General features: G+C 39.7%; 1 protein-coding gene across 2 annotated transcripts in view; it reads right to left on the bottom strand.

The window, feature by feature from the left end:
• Positions 1–18198, bottom strand: part of SMAD9 (SMAD family member 9) — an 81701-nt gene that overhangs the window by 31864 nt on the left and 31639 nt on the right. For both annotated transcript variants that reach the window (XM_036455548.2, XM_036455547.2), the window contains exon 2: positions 6222–6834. In XM_036455548.2, the coding sequence (XP_036311441.1) occupies positions 6222–6633 (412 nt within the window). In that variant the 5' untranslated portion in view covers positions 6634–6834. The remainder of the gene's footprint in view (positions 1–6221; positions 6835–18198) is intronic.

The raw sequence follows: 18198 nt of genomic DNA, 5'->3' as shown, positions 1-18198 counted from the left end.
GTTGGCATTAATTTTGTATCCTACTACATTGCCCAATTTATTTATTAGGTCTATTAGTATTTTTATGGAGTCTTTTGGGTTTTTATATGTACAATATCATTTCAACTGCAAATAAGGACAGTTTTACTTCTTCTTTTCCAATTTGGCTGCATTTTATTTCTTCTTCTTATCTAAATGCAATGGCTAATATTTCCAGTACTATGTCAAACAGGAGTGGTGAGAGTGAGCATCCCTGTCTTATTCCTGTTCTTAGAGGAAATGGTTTTAGTTTTTGCCCATTGAGTATGATGTTTGCTGTGGGTTTATCATATATAGCTTTTATTATGTTGACTTATGATCCTTTTATTTCCACCTTGTTGAGAGTTTTTATCAGGAAAGGATGTTGGATTTTGTCAAATGCATTTTCTGCATCAATTAATATGACTATGTGATTTTTATCTCTCAATTTGTTTATGGGATGTATCACATTTATTGATTTGTGGATATTGTACCATCCTTGCATTCCTGGAATAAATCCTACTTGGTCGTGGTGTATGATCTTTCTGATGTGCTGCTGGAGCTGATTTGCTAGAATTTTGTTGAGGATTTTGGCATCTATGTTCATGAGGGATATTGGCCTGTAATTCTCTTTCATTGAGTTGTCTTTATCTAGTTTTGGTATTAAGGTGGTACTGGCTTCATAGAAGGAGCTTGGAAGTATTCCATCCTCTTGAATTTTTTGGAATAGTCTGAGGAGTATAGGTTTTAGTTCTTTCTTGAATGTTTGGTAAAACTCTCCTGTGAAGGCATCTGGCCCTGGGCTTTTGTTTGCTGAAAGCTTTTGATGACTGCTTCCACTTCTTCCATAGTTATTGGCCTATTAAGCTGTTTAGATTTTTCCTGATTGAGTGTTGGAAGTTTGTATTTTTCTAGGAATATGTCCATTTCCTCCAGGTTGTTCAGTGTGTTGGAATAGAGTTGTTCGTAGTATTTTGTAACAACCCTTTGTATTTCGGAAGGGTCTGTGGTTATTTCACCTCTTTCATTTCTGATTTTGTTCATTTGGGTCCTCTCTCTTTGCTTCTTGGTGAGCCTGGCTAGAGGTTCATCAATCTTGTTTATCCTTTCAAAGAACCAGCTCTTGGTTTTGTTGATCTTTTGTATTGTTTCTTTGGTCTCTGTGTCGTTTACCTCTGCTCTAATTTTTATTGTTTCCTTCCATCTGCTTACATGGGGCTTTTCTTGTTGCTCTTTTTCTAACTCTTTGGGTTGTAGGGTTAAGCAATTTATTACCATTGTTTCTTGTTTTTTGCAGTTGGCTTGGAGAGCTATGAACTTCCGTCTCATGACTGCTTTCGCTGTGTCCCATAGATTTTGGATTGTTGTGTTTTCATTGTCATTTGTTGCCAGAATGTTTTTTATTTCTTCCTTGATCTCTCTGGTAACACAGTCATTGTTTAATAGCATGCTGTTTAGTCTCCATGTGTTTGATTTTGTTTTGATTATTTTTATTGTAGTTGATTTCAAGTTTTATGCCACTGTGATCTGAGAAGATGCTTGATATAATTTCTATCTTTTTGAATTTGAAGAGTCTTTGCCTATGACCCAACATGTGGTCTATCTTTGAAAATGACCCACGTTCCCTTGAAAAGAATGTATATTCTGTGGCTTTGGGGTGAAATGTTCCGAAGGTGTTGATTAATTCCATCTGGTCTAGTGAGTCATTTAGGATTGATGTTTCTTTGCTGATTTTTTGTTTAGAGGATTTTTTCAACGGTGATAGTGGGGTATTAAAATCTCTTACTATTATTGTATTGCTTTCAATCTCTCTCTTGATATCCTCCAGGAGTTTTTTTTTTTTTTTTTTTTTAATATATATGTATATATATTTGGGTGTTCATGTATTGGGTACATATATGTTTACCAGAGTTTTTTCTTCTTGTTGGATTTATCCCTTTAGTATTATGAAGTGGCCTTACTTATCCCTTGTTATGTCCTTCACTTTGAGATCTAATTTGTCAGATATAACTATTGCTACCCCAGCTTTTTTTTCCATTTCCATTCTCCTGGAAAATCTTCCATCCCTTCACCCTCAGTCTGTGTACATCTTTTTTTCTGAGGTGGGTTTCTTGTAGACAACAGATATATGAGTCTTGTTTTCTTATCCAATCTGTTACCCTATGTCTTTTGATTGGGGCATTTAATCCATTTACATTTAAAGTTATTATTGATAGGTACTTATTTGTCACCATTTTTATTCTATGCCCCTATGTTCCTTCTCCAATTCCTATTTCTTTTCTTTATTTTTTATTTATTTTTTCCCCTAGCAGACCCTGTAGCATTTATTGTACTGCTGGTTTGGTGGTGATAAATTCCCTTAGTCTTTTTTTGTCTGTGAAGCTCCTGATTTCACCTTCAATTTTGATTGATAGCCTTGCTATGTACAGTATTCTTGGATTCAGACCCTTCCTTTGCATGACTTTGTATATTTCATTCCATTCCCTTCTGGCCTGATGAGTTTCCGTTGAGAAATCAGTTGCTACTCTGATGGGGGTTCCTTTTTATTTAACTTTCTGTCTCTCTCTGGCTGCTTTTAAGATTCTTACTTTGTTGTTGGTGTTTGCCAATTTAATGATAATGTGCCTTGGTGTTGATCTTTGGGGTTCATTTTGCTTGGGACTCTGGATGCGGAGAAAAGGGAACCCTCGTGCACTGCTGGTGGGAATGCAGACTGGTGCAACCACTGTGGAGAACAGTATGGAATTTCCTCAAAAAACTTAAAATGGAACTCCCATTTGACCCAGTAATCCCTCTCCTAGGAATATATCCTAAGAAACTAGAAACACCCTTTGTTCATAGCAGCACAATTTATAATAGCTAATATTTGGAAACAGCCTATGTGCCTGTCAGCAGATGATTGGATCAAAAAACTATGGTATATCTACACAATGGAAAACTATGCCATAAAAAAGAAGGAATTTTTATCAATTGCAGTATCCTGGATGGAATTGGAGAACATAATGCTGAGTGAAATAAGTCAGTCAATGAAAGAAAAACATCACATGATCTCACTCATTTATGGATAATAAATAACATTATAAACTGATGAACAAAATGATAGATACAGAGACAGTAAAGCAACAGACTGTCAAATTACAGTGAGAAGATTAGGGAGATATGGAGGAGATAAGAGACCAACTGAAGGACTTGTATGCATATAAGCATAACCAATGGATGCAAAACTCTGGGGGTTGAGGGCATATACGGGAGTGGGGGGGCAATGGTAAGATATGTACACATATAATCCCTTAATAAAAAATGGGGGAAAAAAGAAGTATGACTATCCAAAGACCACCATCCTAGACAAAATCCAAAGCACAAACAGAGACTCTGTAAGATAAGAGGTAAGAGGTCAAGGACAAGGAGTAATGAGGTCCCAGACATGTGAGAAGGAGCCATGTGGAATAATCCCGCCCCAGTTACCCCAGATGACGCCAAATTAATTATGGGGCCTGGATGAACCCCTCCGAAATTTCTGAACCACAAAATTGTTTGTTTTGTTTTGTTTGTTTTTTTCATGGAAAACATAGTTGATAAAATTATAAAAATTTTCTAAGAGTAGAATGTAAATATTTTCACCACAGATGTCAATTAGAAAGGAGAAATATTAAAATGTACATGTATATCAAATTATCATATGCATTTAAATATCTTAAATTTTATTTGTCAATTAAAAAAAAAGAGTGCAAGAGAGAAAACTCTTTGGGGATTATAGTCAGGAGTTTAACCAATTAATCCTTCAAGATTTCACAAGCTTACAGTTGCTCTATCCCCCTAGCCAATTATCTTTTTCCCAGGTTAGACTGACACACAAGCAACTTACCTATATCACCCAAAAGTCTCTACACATGTGCACATCTTCTCTTTTGCTAGACCCCTTCTCCCAGTGATTTGCAGAGAATGGACTGAGGAGTGTGAAATTGCAGCTTCCTGGTGAAGCTGCCCAGATGACCATTCTTATAATGTCTGACTTATCCTTTGCTGTCTATTACTAATATTAATAATTAGCTAAATATGAGAACAATGTTTATAACCTTGAAAATGAATAATACAAAATGGGCTTGTATTTTGTAAGTCTTCAAAATTTCATTTGTCTAGTAAATGTATCAATTTTTGAAGGATGGAAGATATGAAAAAGAAAAATTGGTTCTTCAGTACAGATAATATGAGAAACATTGAAATAGAGTATTTAAGTGGCTGTGTGAGTAAAAAGTAAAGCAAAATTTTAGCTTCCTAAAAGGAGAGGTCAAAAAATGAGAGATTTCAAAGTGAAAACATAAGCTTTGTAATAATCAGAGCCCCAGAAAACTTGCTTAACATTAGTATCTTTACTGTTCTCAAAATATTATCATTGAACATGCCAGAAATTTAGATATAAAAGATCCTTTTTATATTAAAAAAATCAAGTTAGGAAAGTTAAAACCTTAAAATTTAATACAATCTTTACCCATCTTTCATTTTGGAAACTCAAAATGATTATAAAATCTATTTGTCATACATAAAAACATTCACACTACCATTCCTAAAAGAGCCTACAACAATATGAAATACTAAAATATTAAACAATCCTCTAAAATTAGGTTTTTGAGTACGTAAAAAGTAAAACAGGTACATTTTACAAGATTTTTTCCACTTTATTACTCAAAAAAAGATGATTTCTTAATGAACATTTTTTTCATTGGGTATATTTTGAATGCTTAATATAACTCAAATATATATAATTGATTTCAGAGAGGAAAGGAGAAGGAGAGAGAGAGAGAGAGAGAGAGAGAGAGAGAGAGAGAGAGAGAGAGAGAGAGAGAGAGAGAGAGAGATATCAAGGATGAGAGAGAATCATTGATTGGCTTGATGAGCCCACAACCTGGGCATATGCCCTGACCTGGAATAAAACTGTGACTTCCTGATTCATAGGTCAATGCTTAACCATTGAGTTACTCAGTCTGGGCATAACTCAAATCTTTGAAACAAAAAAAGAATTGAGTTCCTTCTGTCATGAACTCAGACACTAATGACTTTTTAAATATGCAAAGAAAGCACAGAGGGAAACAAGAAAGAAAGGAAGAAAGCAAAAACCTATATGGATTAGGGAAAATCCATTACATTCACCAGGAGAGTGGGACTTTCTCATCACACTTTCATACAGGGACTCAATCCTGGGATGAAGTGACTATGAGAAGTATTCACACCCAAACAGATGACTTTCTTCACTAATGTTTATAACATTATGGCAAGATTTAGGAGTCTGAGAAGTTGCCTAGATAAGCCTGGGTAGGCTGGGCACAAAGCATTTTATCATTTCTGCTGTAAGGTTAACTAGTAAATCCTTTACCAACAGACAGGCTGCACTCCAACCATGGCCTGACTATCTCAACAGAACTTTCTCCTAAGGGACATGATCATCTCCCTGAGTTCATGTGCCAGTCCTTAGGTCTCCTAGAAAGAGGCAGATGGTCAATCAGGGAGAGGAAGCTCTCATAAAAACTTATCCCTATCCCTATAGCCACAGAAACATGCAATCCAGAATGGGAAAAAGCAGTCAGACGGTTATAGCCAGTGTGAAGGAACAAAGATCAACACTAGACTTCTCCAAAAGGGAGGTGAACTGTATATACACATACAAACACATCCAGATGTGTAAAGAATTTAGGACAACATTTTCCTATATCTAAAGCCATATTAAGAACAACTCCCAAACTCCCCAAACCTCCCTAGAAGGATTCCAAAAAACTCTTTTATTGGCTGTTTTCAGACCCAAAAAATGAGATACCTACACTTACTTGAGCTTGGGGAAAGTGACAGTGAAGAAACTTCTTTAGTTTACTTTAGTTCACTTTAGTTGAGGGAGAGGGGTTGAAGAGGAGGATGTTTATTTTTTAGTTAATCATATAAAATCCATATTAAGACCTTCAAATGCCCCAAGAGTGGGAAGAACATAATGATGACGACTCCAAAACATATAAAACTGCATTTTCAAAATCACAGAGTTTACATATATGCTGAAATGAAAATTCTAGTTTTTTCTGACTACTAAATTGTGGATTAGTTCCTCAAAATTGAATACCCCCATCTCTTTTTGGAAATTGTGGTGGATCTTGTATTGCTTATGCCCCATAACTCTCCATCAACTGGGACAAACCTCTTTAACTTTTAAAATACAGCATGATGTCGTGAAGAAAACTGACCTGATGTCTCCACACGACAGTAGTGATAGGGGTTAATGCACACCTCTTTCTGCTTGGAGCCAAATGGGAACTCACAGCATTCCAGGGCCTTCAACTCATGGTGAGATTGCAGATCAGGCCATCGCCACACTCGGCAATAAATAACATGAGGCAAACCCTTGCGATGGGACACCTGCAGCCGCCCGTCCAAGGATCGAGGAATCGTAACACATTTGCTAGGCTGTCCTGGACAGCTCAGAGCCCTCTCCAGCTCATCCATGGCTCCTTTCTTCTTCTTTAGCTTCTTCACTAAAGAGTCTACTGCCTTCTCTGCCCACTTTTCCTCTTCATCTCCTTGCTTCCAGCCTAGCAGTCTCTTCACTGCTGGGCTGGTGAAGGAGAAGAGAGAGCTGATGGGGGTGCTGGAGTGCATAAGAGGTTGACTGCAGCTGTCCAGTGAAAACAGGGACTGGTCAGACAGCCCTTCACTGCCTGCAGGGCTTAAGAGAAGTAATCAGCAAGTAACTCTCCAGAAATGTCATAGATCTTCCTTTTCTTCTGGTAGTCACTGTGACAGGTACAGGTTGGGAAGCATGCTGTCATTCTCCTAAGCCCTAGGATGGACTGCAAAACTCTGAAAAATAAGACAAGACTTCAGTTAACTTAAGAATAATTTTCAGAAAAGGTTAAAGTTGAAAATAAGGGAGAAATTCTTCAAATGCTTTAGACTTGAAAACTCTTAGTCATCTTAACTCCCTCCTTTCCTTTATTCTCTACTAGAGGCCTGATGTGCAAAATTGTACATAGGCAGGGTCCCTAGGCCTGGCCAGTGATCAGGGCTAATCAGGGCCTTCCAACTGCTGGCCAGGGCCTTCCTTCCCCAGCTGCTGGCTGCTGGCCAGGGCCTGTGCCAGGTGCTGGCAGCAGGTGCAAGTGGCGGCTCTGGCGCTGGCAGTGGGTGTGAGTGGGGCCAGCATCGGCAGCAGGTGTGAGCACCTGGCAGGACCACAGTGCATGGGAGCAAAGAATTTTCAGTAACCACTAGAGGCTTTCCCTGATGACAGTGACCAGCAGTCCATCTTGATCTGGCACCCCCGCTCACCTGCTCCACCATCCCACCAAGGCCTATTCCCGCCATGTTCTGCACTCTGCTGCCTGCTGCTGATGCATGCCATTTCAGTGTGCATCCCCTGGTGGTCAGTGCACTTCATAGCAACCAGTTGTTTAGTTGTTCCACTGTTTGGTCTATTTGCATATTAGGGTTTTATATAATATATAGATATCCAAGTTGTGGTATTTTTGCATTAAAAATTTCTATGAAAATTTTTTGTGGCATTGTACATTTTATTATATTTCCCCATTTAGTATTCTATTTATTATTTTTTTCTTTATTGATTAAGGTATTACATGTGTGCCTTTATCCCCTCAATGTCCCTACCAAACCCCTCTCTCATGCCCTCACCCTCCTAGTGTCTGTGTCCATTGGTTATGTTTATATACATGCATACAAGTCCTTTGGTGGATCTTTCCGCCTTCCATTACCATCCCCTGCTTTACCTCTGTAATTTGATTGTTTGATAGATGCTTCTCTGTCTCTGGATCTGTTTTTGCAAATTCTGAAAAATTATCTCCATTTCCACCAATATCTGAGGCTTAGCCTACCTCATTATTCACCTATATTACTGAGCAACTATAAAGTAGCTTCTCTCTTCTAATTCCAGTCATTTTTTCCCCAAATACAATTTTTAATCCTCACCTGAGGATATGTTTATTGACTTTTAGAGAGATGAAGAGAATGAAAGGGAAAGACACACACACACACACACACACACACACACACACACACACATCAATGTAAGAGAGAAAGAAACATGGATTGGCTGCATCCCATATGTGCCTCAACCAAGGATTGAACCTGACCTGGAATGGAACTCACAATCTTTTGGTATATAGGACAGTGCTCCAACAACTGACCCACCCAGCCAGGGCTAAATACAATTTTAATAGGTCATCTGCCTGCTTAAGAAATTACAGTTGCTCTTTGGTCTCCAAAATATAAACTTTTCTGTCTTGATCTCTAGAGCCTCCTAAATCTTTCCTCAATGTACTCATGCTTCTTCCTTTCTCATTTATAATTTGAACAAGCAATCTATCTCCGTTGTGGAGTATATAAATGAAAAAAGAAACAAGTATGATCACTAATAATCTCACCACTCATATGTTCTTCCAAACTATTTTATAGGACAGTGGTTCTCAAAGTGTGACCCAAGGACCCCTGGAGTCCCAGAGAACCTTTCATGGGAGTTACAGTTCCTCTATTTTTCAACTACATATCTGAGTCATTAGATTTTCTCATGTACTTCAACTCAAACAACATATCACAACAGACTGTATGCAAAAGTGAGTATGAGAATCCAAGTGTTATCCATTAAATCAGGCATTAAAGAGATTTTCAAAGATAGAAAACAATAACATTCTTCACACCATTTTTTTCAAAAAACATATTTTTTTATTAAAAAATATGTTGATGTTACTATATGATATGATATAAAAATAAAATTCAAAAGATACTATATGAAATGGGTATGTTGTTGGCTGCTCAGTGACCATACCTAAGCACTGGACAGTTAGAAGCTTCAAATGATCCATGAGTACTGCTTCTTGGTCAATGTGGCTAAGAAAAGCATAAATCACTTATCAAACTGTACACAACAATTAGTCCAGGGGCTAGGTAGCACTCATCCATTCTGAAAGGTACCATTCCAGAAACATTCACCTTGAAAGAACATCACTTTTTATTATTGTTTTGTTTTTAAATTTTCAACTTTATCAGTATTGACTCTCTAATCCATGAGCCATATATATATATATATATATATATATATATATACTTTGCTGCCCCTTCTTTAAGAGTTTACTAACTAAATTTAGAACTTGAACACACTTGCCAATGGAATACTTAATTTACTTAAAAGAATACTGCTTTCTTGATGACTTTTATAACAATTTTTGTCAGCAGTAATTAATACAGCAATAAATGCTATTTAAGTGGATAAACAGGTCCATTGAGAAGATAGTTGACTTATTATCAATACTGGCATATGTATATATCATGTCTTATTACTGATTCTTAAAGAGAAACCAGGCTTATGATACACATATATAGATGTATATATTTTATTAATTTAAATTGTCTTCACCTACAAACTAGTCTGTTATACCTGTTGCTATAAATTAGAGGGAATCACAAGCTTATATTAGCTATATATATAAAGAGTCAGGGTCGTATAGCAACAACTGAAAGTTTGATCAAACACCAGTCTACGCAGCAGGCAAGTGGGCTGAAGTGCTGACCACTCAGAGAGAAAGAAAGAGGCGGGGCTGGTCAGCAGCAGAAGCAGTTGCTGGCAGGGCCCAGATAGAGAAGCAGGGTGAGCAGACCCTGCTTCTCTCTCCCAGCCTCACCAGCAGTCAAGCTTCTCTCTCATTCCCAAAGGTCAGCAGTTCAGCCCAGTCACCAGCAGCCTGGGCCAGTTACTGATCAGCCTCACCTCTATGTTCAGGCCTGGAGATGCTGACTGGCATAGAAACCAACCATTCAGAACCCAATCTGGATGAATTTTGAGGAACCAATGGCCGCCTAGGAGACGGGGCTTTTGATGCTGACTGGCATAGAAACTGACCAATCAGAACAAATTCTGGGTGAATTGCGAGGAGCCAATGGCTGCCTAGGAGGTGAAGCTTTTGACACTGGCTGTCATAGGAACAAACCAATCAGAACCAAATCTGGGTGATCTGTGAAGGCAGAACCTAAGGTGGGGGCTGACGAGGGGTTTTAAGGGCAATAGCTGTTTGTTGTAAGGTGTAAGAAAGCAGTTCAATTTTTTAATGACTGGTGCGCTATGAGTCCAGATATAGGGATTATGTGTTTTTGTCTGTCAAGAGCATCTCCTCCTGATTAAAAAGGCTCCCTCGCCCCAATTTAAGCAATAGTATCTATCTATGCTAATTAAGGCTCTCCCTATCTATACTAATAAAAGGGTAATATGCTAATTAGACTGGGTCAACCAGCCACCTTCCAGATATCTGACTTCCAGACAAAACCATGGTTGTGGGGGCCAAGGCAGAGTCAGTTAGGGGAAATCAGGCTAGCAGGGGAGGACCATTGTGGGTGAGATCAGGCTGGTATGAAAGGGAAGTTGGGAGTGAGATCAGGCCAGCAGGGGAGGGCAGTTAGGGGCAATCAGGCAGGCAGGAAGAGAGGTTCAGGGTGATCAGGCAGACAGGGGAACAGAGTAGGGGCAATCAGTTCAGCAGGCAGAGGGATTAGAGGTGATCAGGCAGACAGGCAGGCAGGCAAGTGGTTAGGAGCAAGTCATCCTAGATTGCAAGAGGAATGTTCAACTGCTTTGATCAGGCTTAAACCAGCAGTCAGACATCCCCTGAGGAGGTACAAAATAGGATAGAATGCAGGGCGGCTGAGGAACCCACACCCTCAGTGTACGAATTTCACTCACCAGGCCTTTAGTAAAGTATAAATAAGTACCTCATATACATTCAAAGTTAGTGACATTCAATTAATTGAATAAACATGGAATGTATCATGAGTTCATATTCTGGGAAAGAGGCTTTTCTATCTATGTTCAGAGATTACCTACAAATCTTTGAGAGGACAGTTACAGTCTCCCAGTAAGTGACTTGTTAATGGTAGATATCTTCTGCCCAGAGTGCCAAAGGATGATGGCAGAGATGCATTTTTATAATAGGGTCTGTATTCAAGAGGGCCAGGTGGGTTTTCAAGGCTGCTATGGACCTTTGAATTGTCTGTTTATTTAGGATGATAATGTATAAAAATTTTTTCTAGGGAGACAGCCATAGGTATTTTTCTTCAATTTCTTTTTTTTGTTACTTTTATTTATTTTAAAATTCTTTATTGTTTAAAATATTACATATGTCTCCTTTGCTCTTATTGACCTCTCCCCAGCATAGCACAAGCCCTCACCTCCATAGTGTCTGTGTTCATTGGTTATGCTTAAATGTATGCATATAAGTCCTTTGGTTGATCTCTGACCACCCCCGCTCCCCTGCATTCCCTCTGAGGTTTGATGGTCTGTTTGATGTTTCTCTGTCACTGAATCTATTTTTTGTTAATCAGTTTATATTGTTCATTGTTATTCCACTAATGAGTGAGATCATGTGATATTTAAATTTTTCCCATGGGCTTATTTTACTTAGCATAATAATCTCTAGGTCTATCCATGCTGTTGCGGATGGTAAAAGTTCTTTCTTTTTTTACAGCAGGGTAGCATTCCATTGTGTAGACGTACCACAGATTTTTAAACAACTCATCTGCTGATGAGCACTTTAGCTATTTCCAAATATTAGCTATTATAAATTGTGCTGTTATGAACATAGAGGTACATATATCCTTTCTGATTGGTGTTTCTGATTTCTATTATTAAAAGTGGGATGACTGGGTCAAATGAGAGTTCCATTTTTAATTTTTTGAGGAAACTCCATACTGTCTTCCACAGTGGCTGCACCAGTCTGCAATCCCACCAGCAGTGTATGAGGGTGTGTTATTCTCTACAACCTCACCAGCACTTGTCCTTTGTAGATTTGTTGATGATTGCCATTTTGACAGATATGAGATGGTACCTCATTATCGTTTTGATTAGCATCTCTCAGATGATTAGTGACTGAGCATGTTTTCATGTGCCTCTTGGCATTCTGTATGTCCACTTTCAAAAACTATCTATTTAAGTCCTTTGCCCATTTTTTTTATTGAATTATCTTCCTTTTGTTAAAATGTATGACTTCCCTATGAATTTTGTGGATTAGACCCTTATGGAATATTACATGGGAAAAAATAAGTTCTCCAATGCAGTGGACTTTTTTCTTGTTTGGTTGATCGTTCCATTTGTTGTTCAGAAACTTTTTATTTTGATGTAGTCCCATTTGTTTATTTTCTCCTTAGTTTTGACTGTCCTAGAAGCTGTATCAATAAAAAATATTACTACAATATACATCTGATATTTTGCTGCTTGTGGATTCCTCTAGTATTTTTATGGTTTCCCATATTACATTTAAGTCCTATATCTATTTTGACTTTATTTTTGTGTATGGTGTAAGTTGGTGATCTACATGCATTTTTTTTAGATGTACTTGTCCGATATTTCCAACACTATTTATTGAAGAGACTGTCTTGACTCCATTGCATGCTCTTGCCTTCTTTGTCAAATATTAATTGAGCATAATGGCTTGGGTCAATTTCTGGGTTCCCTATTCTGAGCCATTGGTCTATATGTCTGTTCTTGTGCAAGTACCAGGCAGTTTTGAGAACAGTGGCTTTGTAATATAGCTTGATATCTGGTACTGTGGTCCCTCTAACTGTTATTCTTTTTCAGGATTGCTGCAGCTATTTGGGGTCTTTTTCATTGCAGATGAATTTTTGGAAAGTTCATTCTAGGTCTGTGAAATATAGCATTAATATTTTAATGGGGAGTGCATTGAATCTATAGATTGCTTTGGGTAGTCTGATCATTTTAATGATGTTGATTCTATCAACTTATGAACATAGTATATTCTTCCATTTCTTTATGTCTTCCTCAATTTCTTTTTTCAATGTCCTGTAGTTTTCAGAGTGCAGGTTTTTTGCCTCCTTAGTTGTTTTGTCCTGGGTATTTTAATTTTTTTGTAGCAATGGTAAATGGAATTATTATTTTAATTTTGCTTTTTGTAAGTTCATTATTGGTGTATAAAAAAGCCATATATTTCTGGGTGTTCATCTTGTATCCTGCCACATTGCCGAATTCATTTATTAAGTCTAGTAGTTTTTTTATGGAGTAATTAGGGTTTTCTATGTACAATATTATGTCATCTGCGAATAATGACAGTTTTTCTTCTTCTTTTCCAATTTGGATGACTTTTATTTCTTCTTCTTGTCTGATTACTATGCTAGCACTTCCAGTATTATGTAGAACAGGAGTGATAAAAGTGGGCATCCCTGTCTTGTTCCTGTTTTTAGTTTATCCCCATTGAGTATGATGTTGGCTGTAGGTTTGTCATGCTTTTATTATGTTGAAATATTATCCCTTTAGTCCCATTTTGCTGAGATTTTTTTTTTTTTTATAAAGAAAGGGTATTGGATTTTGTCAAATGCTTTTTATCATCGATTAATATGAGTATGTAATTTTTGTCTCTCAATTTATTTATGTGATGTATCATGTTTATTGATTAATGGATACTGAAACATCTTTGCATCCCTGCAATAAATCCTACTTGATCATGGTGTATGATTTTTCTAATGTAATGCTGGATCTGATTTTGCTAGAATTTTTTGAGGATTTTAGCATCTATGTTTATGAGGGATATTGGCCTGTAATTCTATTTTCTTGTAGTGTCTTTATCTGATTTGGGGACTAAGGTAATGCTGGTTTCATAGAGCTTGAAAATGTTCCTTCCTCTTTAATTTTTTGGAATAGTCTGAAAAAAAATGCAGCTCTAATTGGTTTGGCTCAGTGGATAGAGCATTGGTCTATGGACTGAAGAGTCCCAGGTTCAATTCCAGTCAAGGTCATGTACCTTGGTTGCAGGAACATCACCACTAGGGGGTGTGCAGGAGGTGACTAATGTTTCTCATTGATGTTTCTAACTCTCTATCCTTCTCCCTACCTTTCTGTAAAAAATCAATGAAATATATTTTTAAAAATGTAAAGGGCCAACAAAAATTGAGAGACAAAAAACAAAAACAAAAACAAAAAAAACCACCCCTCAAAGAAAAAAAGAAAAAGGAATAGCCAGAAAATGAACTAAATGAAATAGAGGCAAGTAATTTGTCAGAGAAAGAATTTATAGTAATGATTATAAGGATACTCAAATGTCTAAATAAGATTATATGCAACTCAATGAGAATTATAAGGAGCTGAATGAGAAATACACCAACATGAGTAAAAATGAAGAGGAATATAGCAGCAGGCCATAAAGAACACTGTAGAAAGCTTCAACTGCAGACTAGAAAAAGCTGAGGATCAAATCAATGAGTTAGAAGATAGGGTTGAAAAAAGAAATCCAATCTGAACAGCAATTGGAAAAAGGAATTACAAAGTAGAAGAATTTAAGGGAACTTTTGGACAACATGAAATGGAGTAATATCCACATACTAAGATTCCCAGAAGAAGAAGAAGCTGAGCAAGGAATAGAAAACATGTTTGAAGAAATAATGATACAAAACTTCCCTGACTTGGTGAAGAAAAATGTCACACAAGTCCAGGAAGCACAGAGAGCCCCAAACAATATGAATGCAAAAGACCTACATGAAGACACATCATAATTAAAATGCCAAACATTGCCGAAACCGGTTTGTCTCAGTGGTAGAGCATTGGTCTGCGGACTGAAAGGTTCCAGGTTTGATTCCAGTCAAGGGCATGTACATTGGTTGTGGGCACATCCCCGGTAGGGGGTGTGCAAGAGGCAGCTGGTCGATGTTTCTCTCTCATTGACGTTTCTAGCTCTCTATCTCTCTCCCTTACTCTCTGTGAAATATCAATAAAATATATTTTTAAAAAAATGGCAAACATTAACAAAGAAAAAACTTTAAGGGCTGCAAGAGAGAGACAGAAAGTTACCTACAAGGGATCTTCCATTATACTATCAACTGATTTCTCAGGATATAAGGGAATGGAATAAAATATAAAGTGTAATGAAAAACAAGGGCCTGAATCCAAGAATACTGTATCCAGCAAGGTTGTCATTCAAAATTGAAGGTGAAATCAGGAGTTTTGCAGATAAAAACAGGGAGTTTATTATCACCAAACTAGCAATGCAAAAAATCCTAAAAGTACTGGTGTAAGAAAAAGGAATAGAAATAGAGGAAAAAAACGTAGATATAAAGAATAAAAATGCCTACAGCTGATTTGGCTCAGTGGATAGAGTGTCATCCTGTGAACTGAAGGTTCTCAGGTTTGATTCTGGTCAAGGGCATGTACCTTGGTTGCAGGCTCCTCCTTGGCCCAAGCCCTGTTGGGGTGCATGCTGGAGCAACCAATCAATGTTACTCATGAATTGATATTTCTCTCTGTCTTTCCCTCTCTCTTGGACTCTCTTTAAAAAGTAAATGAAAAAAATATCCTAGGGTTACAATTAAAAGAAAGAAAAGAAAACAGAAATAAACAAGCACCTATCGTATCTAATAAAAGAGTAATATTCAAATTGATAATACCTCCGCTACACCCACCAGTCACACCCACCAGCCAATCAGGAGCGAGTATGCAAATTAACACAACCAAGATGGCTGTGGTCACAGAGCTGCAGCAAGCAGGAGGCTTGGGTTTCCCCAACAATGGAGGAAGCCACGCTTTTCTGATTCCCAGGCCAGCCAAAACCTATACTAAGGCTACAAAATTTCAATTATAGAAGATAAATAAATCCCAACAAAAATCACATCAGCCACAGAGCTGGAGAAAGCAGGAGGCTTGAGTTGCCCCCGGAAATAGCAGTAGCCAAGCTCCTACAGCATTGACCTGCCTTTGCCTCTGCTACAAAGTTTCAATTAGAGAAGATAAATAAATCCCAACAAAAATGGTGGCAGCCGTGGAGCAAGCAGGAGGCTTCGCTCTGCTCAAGGCTACAAGTTTCAATAATAGAAGATAAATAAAACCCAGATACCAGGGCCTCTGTTTGGGTCCCGGGGGGCGTAGTCAGCCTGAAAACCAACATAGGCCCTCACCCAGGCCTCCCCATGCCCATGGGAACCTCCACACTCAGGGCAAACCAGCTGGCCCATACCAGTACACCAGGCCTCTATCCTATCTAATAAAAGAGTAATATGCCGATTGAGCATCACTCCAAAACCCAAGATGGCTGCCCCCATGTGGACACAAGATGGCCAGCAGGGGAGAGCAATTGGAAGGAACCAGGCCTGCAAGGGGGGGGGGAGTAGTTGGGGGTGATCAAGCCTGCAGGGGAGAGCAGTTAGGGGTGACCAGGCTGTCAGAGGAGGGAAGTTGGAGAGGACCAGGCCTGCAGGGGAGTGCAGTTAGGGGCAATCAAGCTGGCAGGTGAGCAGCAAGGCATCAATCAAGCTATCAGGGAAGTGGTTAGGGAGTGATCAGGCTGTCAGGCAGAAGCAGTTAAGGGAAATCAGGAAGGCAAGCAGGCAAGCAATTGGGAGCCAACAGTCCTGGGTTATGAGAGGGATATCTAACTCCTCATTTAGGTCTGATCCTACCTGGAATAGGCCTAAACGGGCAGTTGGGCATCCCTTTAGGGGTCAGTCCCAGATTGGAAAGGGTGCAGGCTGGGCTGAGGGACACACACCCCTGTGCATAAATTTTGTGCACCGGGCTTCTAGTTTATCCTACCTAATAAAAGACTAATATGCAAATTAACCATCACTCCACCACACCCACAAGCTGCACCCACCAGCCACACCCACCAGCCAATCAGAGCGAGTATGCAAATTAACCCCTAACCAAGATGGCTCTAGCCACAGAGAGCAGTTGAGAGGCTTGGGTTTCCCCAGCAAAAGAGGGAGCCAAGCTTTCCACACATTCTGGCTGGCCTAGGCCTCCACTTCAGGATACAAAGTTTCAATTATAGAGGATAAAACCCAAGAATAATGGTGGCAGCCAGAGCTGGAGAGAACAGAGAAAGCCAAGCTTTCTGCTTCCCTTTCTGCCAACCTAAGCCTGCACTCAAGATAACAAAGATTCAATTATAGAAGGTAAATAAATTCCAGATACCAAGGCCTCTGCTTGGGTTACCAGGGGGCATGGCTGACCTGCAAACCACCACAAGCCCCTCAACCAGGCCACCCCACACCCCAAGGGAACCCCCATCCTAATCCAGGACACCCTTCAGGGCAAACCAGCTGGCCCCCACCCGTGCACCAGGCTTCTATCCTATATAATAATAGAGTAATATGCAGATTGACCATCACTGCAACACACAATATGGCTGCCCCATGTGGTCAAAGATCCTGCCCCTATGTGGACACAAGATGGCCACCACAAGATGGCCAGCAGGGGAGGGCAGTTGGGAGGCACCAGGCCTGTAAGGGCAGTTGAGAGCGACCAGGACTGCAAGGGAGGGCAATTGGAGGTGATCATCCCTGCAGGGGAGGGCAGTTAGGGGTGATCAGGCTGGCAGAGGAAGGAAGTTGGGAGCAAACAGGCTGGCAGGGGAGCAGTTAGAGATCAATCAGGCTGGCATGGGAGTGGTTAGGGGGGATCAGGCTGGCAGGCAGAAGCAGTTAGGGGCAATCAGGAAGGCAGGCAGGTGTGCAGTTGGGAGCTAGCAGTCCTGGATTGTGAGAGGTATGTCCAACTGCCAGTTTAGACCTGATGGGGTCTAAATAGGCAGTTGGACATCCCTTGAGGAGTCCCAGATTGGAGAGGGTGCAGACTGGGCTGAGGTACATCCCCCAACCCCTGAGCATCAAATTTGTGCACCAGGCCTCTAGTATTTATATATAAAAGCCTAAGCGACCAAAAGACCAAACAACTGAAGGATTGGTCAACTGGTCGCTATGACACACACTGACCACCAGGGGTCAGATGCTCAATGCAGGAGGTGCCCCCATGTTCTCAGTGTGCCCCAACAGTGGGAGCACTGCTCAGTGGGCATCAGACACTGTGAGCACAGCTGTGGCAGGACAAGCCTCCCCCACCTCTGCAGCAGCACTACTGAGTGGTGGAAGTGGCAGACTCTGTAGAGACTGGATAAGCGGAGGTGGTGTGATGCCCAGCCTGGGCTTGGGGTTCTCCACAGCCACCTGCTACACTGTGCACTACTACATCTCTCGGGGGGGTATGTCAGACTGCCGTTTTTGGCCCAGTGTGGCTCAGGACGAAAACAGAAGTCCAACATCACCCAAGGGGTCCCGGGTTGCAATAGTGTGCAGGCCAGGAAGAAGTGCACAAACCCATGCACCAGGCCTCTAGTCAATAATAAACTGAAATGTAAAGGGATTTACCACTCCAATAAAAAGACAGAGGAT

The sequence above is a fragment of the Pipistrellus kuhlii genome, unplaced genomic scaffold, assembly GCF_014108245.1.
Source record: "Pipistrellus kuhlii isolate mPipKuh1 unplaced genomic scaffold, mPipKuh1.p scaffold_m20_p_3, whole genome shotgun sequence".
In the NCBI taxonomy this organism is placed as follows: Eukaryota; Metazoa; Chordata; class Mammalia; order Chiroptera; family Vespertilionidae; genus Pipistrellus; species Pipistrellus kuhlii.
Note: the sequence above shows the minus strand (reverse complement) of the source record. Positions and strands in the feature narration are given on the sequence as shown.